This window comes from Gossypium raimondii, chromosome 1, assembly GCF_025698545.1.
Source record: "Gossypium raimondii isolate GPD5lz chromosome 1, ASM2569854v1, whole genome shotgun sequence".
NCBI classification, from domain to species: Eukaryota; Viridiplantae; Streptophyta; class Magnoliopsida; order Malvales; family Malvaceae; genus Gossypium; species Gossypium raimondii.
The window spans coordinates 6,428,360-6,431,875 of NC_068565.1; the positions used below are offsets into that span (position 1 = coordinate 6,428,360).

Here is a 3,516-nt window from a genome sequence, read left to right on the forward strand (position 1 = left end):
TAACAAAAAAATGATAAACAATTATAATGAGCCAATGGCCATTACTTGCAGAGACCACTGGATCAATCACAAATGCCGACACCTAAAATCATTTAGTTATTTTGGATAAATCTAACGTGATGTAAAGTATATATATTTATAAAAAACTATATGACTTTATTTACATTGATAACATAAACAAGAACTCAAATGTTCATTTACAACCTCAACTTTAAGCAACTAAACGATAAGTCGGTTTTGCTTATTAGCCCAGGCCGGACTTCTCAGTCATGTCGAGTTTATTAGGCAACATTCTGTTAGGCAACTCCCAATCAAAACAATGGACTAATTAAGCTAAAATTAGACGGATGCTGGTTAGGCCTAATTGCATTCCAGGGCATGCTCTGTGACCAGTTCCGAAATCATGCCCTCGAAGGTCTATCTTGCTATCCTTGAATCTTTCTGGAAAGAACTCTTTGACATTGCCCGACCATATCTTGGGGTTTCGCCCCATGGACCAAGTGTTCACCAAAAGCCGTGACTTCTTAGGTATATCCATTAACGGTGACATCTTCGGTCGACTCGTGCGGGACTAACAACAGCGCCACAGGATGCAACCTGAAACTCTCTTTGATGACCATATCCAAATAAGCAAGCTTCGGTAGGTTCGACTCTTGTACCATTCTATTCCTTCCAACAACACTTTCTAGCTCTTTCTGGAGAGCAACCATGTCTCAAGGATGCCGTAGAAGTTCTGAAAGCGTCCACTCAATGGCTGTGGTTATAGTGTCAAAGGAAGCTACCACCATGTCCAGCATTATCGCCTTGATGTTTTCTCTACCAACGATGTAGGGTTGATCTTCATCGTTAGGGTTCATGGGTGTACCCAACAAGGAAACCATCACTTGAAAGAAACCTGTATAAGGTTTTTGTTCATCCATGTTAGTCCCTTGTTGGTATTCATTTATCATTTTATCAAAAAATTCGTGAAGGCCACTGCTCGCCTTCTTAATCCTTCTTGCATATCCCTGCAGCGGAAAGATAGATATGACAGAATCAGTTTTATATTAATTTTATTCTTCATTATAATTATTCTTTGTGAAAAAACTAACTAGTCATTCAATCAAATATTAAGACTTCCAAATTCCACACTGCATCTAATAAGATTACTATAACACAACTTATTATACTTTAAAATTGTATTATTATTAGTACGAAAAAATAAAAAAAATTATGAAAAAGAAAATAGTACATAAAAAAAACAGGCTATAAGGAAAAAAAAGATGTTACCCGAAGATGAAGTGGATCAAAGAAAGACGCATAATCCGAGAGATTGAAAACCCTAGCTAGATAAGTGCATTCCCTCATCAACCAGCGGCTTAAAATCGATTTTATCATCCCGGTGAAAATTTTGTCGAGGTGACATTAGAAATGGATGAGATGCAATTTTCTTTTAAATATCACAATTTCAACATGGATTGTATATAATAATAATAAAAACAAATTTGAACTTTTTTTCCATGAATCGAAAATTCTCAAACATTGCGTCTACTTTGTGTTTTTGTATAAGAAAAACCATGAAAATCAATTTAGCTTTTTGTTTTAGGTTTTTTTAATGCCATTTGTAACTAAACTTTATATAATTAACATTAAAATGTGTGTTTTCTTAATTCTATTTCCTTCAACTCCTATTTTTCTACTTCAATTTCTAATTTAAAATGTGTGCTTTAAAAATTATTATGTGTATTTTTTAATATTTTATTATACGATATTTATCAACCTTTTAATTTTTATAATAATAGTGTACCAAATTTTTTTCTTATAAATAAACATATTGTAATAAACCTTGAAAGGTTGAGACGACTTTTAAAACACATGAAAGATTGAAGCCTAAGAGAAAATAAAATGAACTTTTTGATACAGCACACAGGGATGGTAGTAAACTTCAACCAAAGTTATGCCTTTATTTTAATATTTAGCCTTCCTTGTTGATAAATGGTGCAAGAGCAAGTCTAATATATTGAAGATAGCTGGTTGTCTATATGTGGACCTAAATCAATGTGACTTTTGGCTAATATTATTAAATTTTAATTAAAAACTTTAAATATTAAAAATTAGAAAAATTGTAAAAATGTTAAAATATATACAAAATTGTAAAATTTTATAAAATCGTAAAAATTATAAAATATATAGAAATATAACAAAATGTAAAGAAATATAAATTTTGTAAAAAATTTTATAAAAATTATCGTACCGAAAGAAGCATTTTTAATTTTTCTATAACTTTTATTGATTTTATTTTTATCATTTTCACCACATGTCACGTTGTGTTGCGACACGTGATGACTGTAATTGAAAAAACTAGGGTCGTTAATTTTTATGATTTTTATAAAATTTTACAATTTTTTATTTTTATGATTTTTATAAAAAATTCTAATTTTAAAAAATTTAAAATTTTATTAAAATTTATTATTATTGTATTCTGTATAATTTTTTTCTAATTTTTAATAAGAGCAGAGGCTTAATTGCATTTTTTAAAATTTTTGAGGGTTTTGTTTTATGCATTTTGAAAGTTCAAGTACCCAATTGAGTGGAAAAAAAATAGGGGCTTAATTGTTTTTTTTTTGAAAAATTTTGAGGGTTTTTTTGATGCGTTTTAAAAGTTCAATTGCTCAATAGGGGCTTAATTATTATTTTTTAAAAGTTTGAGAGCTTTTTATAATTCTAAGCCATTTTTTTATAGTTTATGGATGTAATTAAAAAATATGATGAATTTTTGGGAATCTGGTGTTATCTTTCCAATACTCGTACTTCTGTTTCTTCGATTTTATGAATCTTTTCCTTTCTTTTCAAACACTCAACTGCGACGTCATTTATTTTGTTCTTCAAATTGATGACATCTACGTAAAAATTAGCACTTATTTTAGATCATTATTTGAACAATATAAAAAGTTAGGGTTATTTGTATTATATTATAAAGTTTATTTTAATGTTTTTATTATTAAAAGGAATATTTTAATCTTTATATATTTGAAAAAGTTGATATTTTAATTTTTGCATGTTAATTTTATTGCTAATGGAATGACATGAGTTAATAACGGTTGAATTGGCATTAAATTAAATTAAAAGGCTAATTAATAGTTTTGAAGAATGAGTAGAGCAGGGTAAAATTAGGGAGGACTGGTAGGGCCTTGACCCTAAAATAGAAAATTTTCAATTTAATCTCTTTAAAATTTTAAAATTTTAAATTAATAAAGGTAAAATTATATTTTGGCCCTTAAAATGATAAAAATTTGATTTAATCCTTTAAAAATTATAAATATAGAGGCTATTAAAATGATGAAATTGTATTTTTACTATCGTAAAAATTACAATTTAGTTTAAACCCACCCTAAAAGAATTTTCTAGCTTCGTCATTGAAGTAGAGATAAGAAATTGATTTTACTTTTACCTCAAATTGTTTTCAATTTTATTTGTTTGTTTTTTACATAGTTCTTATGTTTAAATTATTTATAATTTGATCCACGTCAACTATCA

The 3,516-nt window shown here is 28.2% G+C and overlaps 1 protein-coding gene across 1 annotated transcript; it reads right to left on the reverse strand.

Moving 5' to 3' along the window:
• Positions 1 to 261: 261 nt before the first annotated feature.
• Positions 262 to 1,388, reverse strand: LOC105787180 (cytochrome P450 71AU50). Its single transcript, XM_012613616.2, has 2 exons — positions 1,270 to 1,388; positions 262 to 1,007 (listed from the first exon to the last, which is right to left on the reverse strand). The coding sequence occupies exons 1-2, from the start codon at positions 1,375 to 1,377 to the stop codon at positions 714 to 716; spliced, it is 402 nt and encodes a 133-aa protein (XP_012469070.1). The 5' UTR covers positions 1,378 to 1,388; the 3' UTR covers positions 262 to 713.
• Between the last annotated feature and the right edge of the window lie 2,128 nt (positions 1,389 to 3,516).

Bases quoted from the DNA above. Each gene is read 5' to 3' on its own strand.
- LOC105787180 (XM_012613616.2), bottom strand. From the start codon at position 1,377: ATGATAAAATCGATTTTAAGCCGCTGGTTGATGAGGGAATGCACTTAT. The intron at 1,008-1,269 runs GTAACATCTTTT...TTTCCGCTGCAG, and splicing joins TTGATCCACTTCATCTTCGG to GGATATGCAAGAAGGATTAA.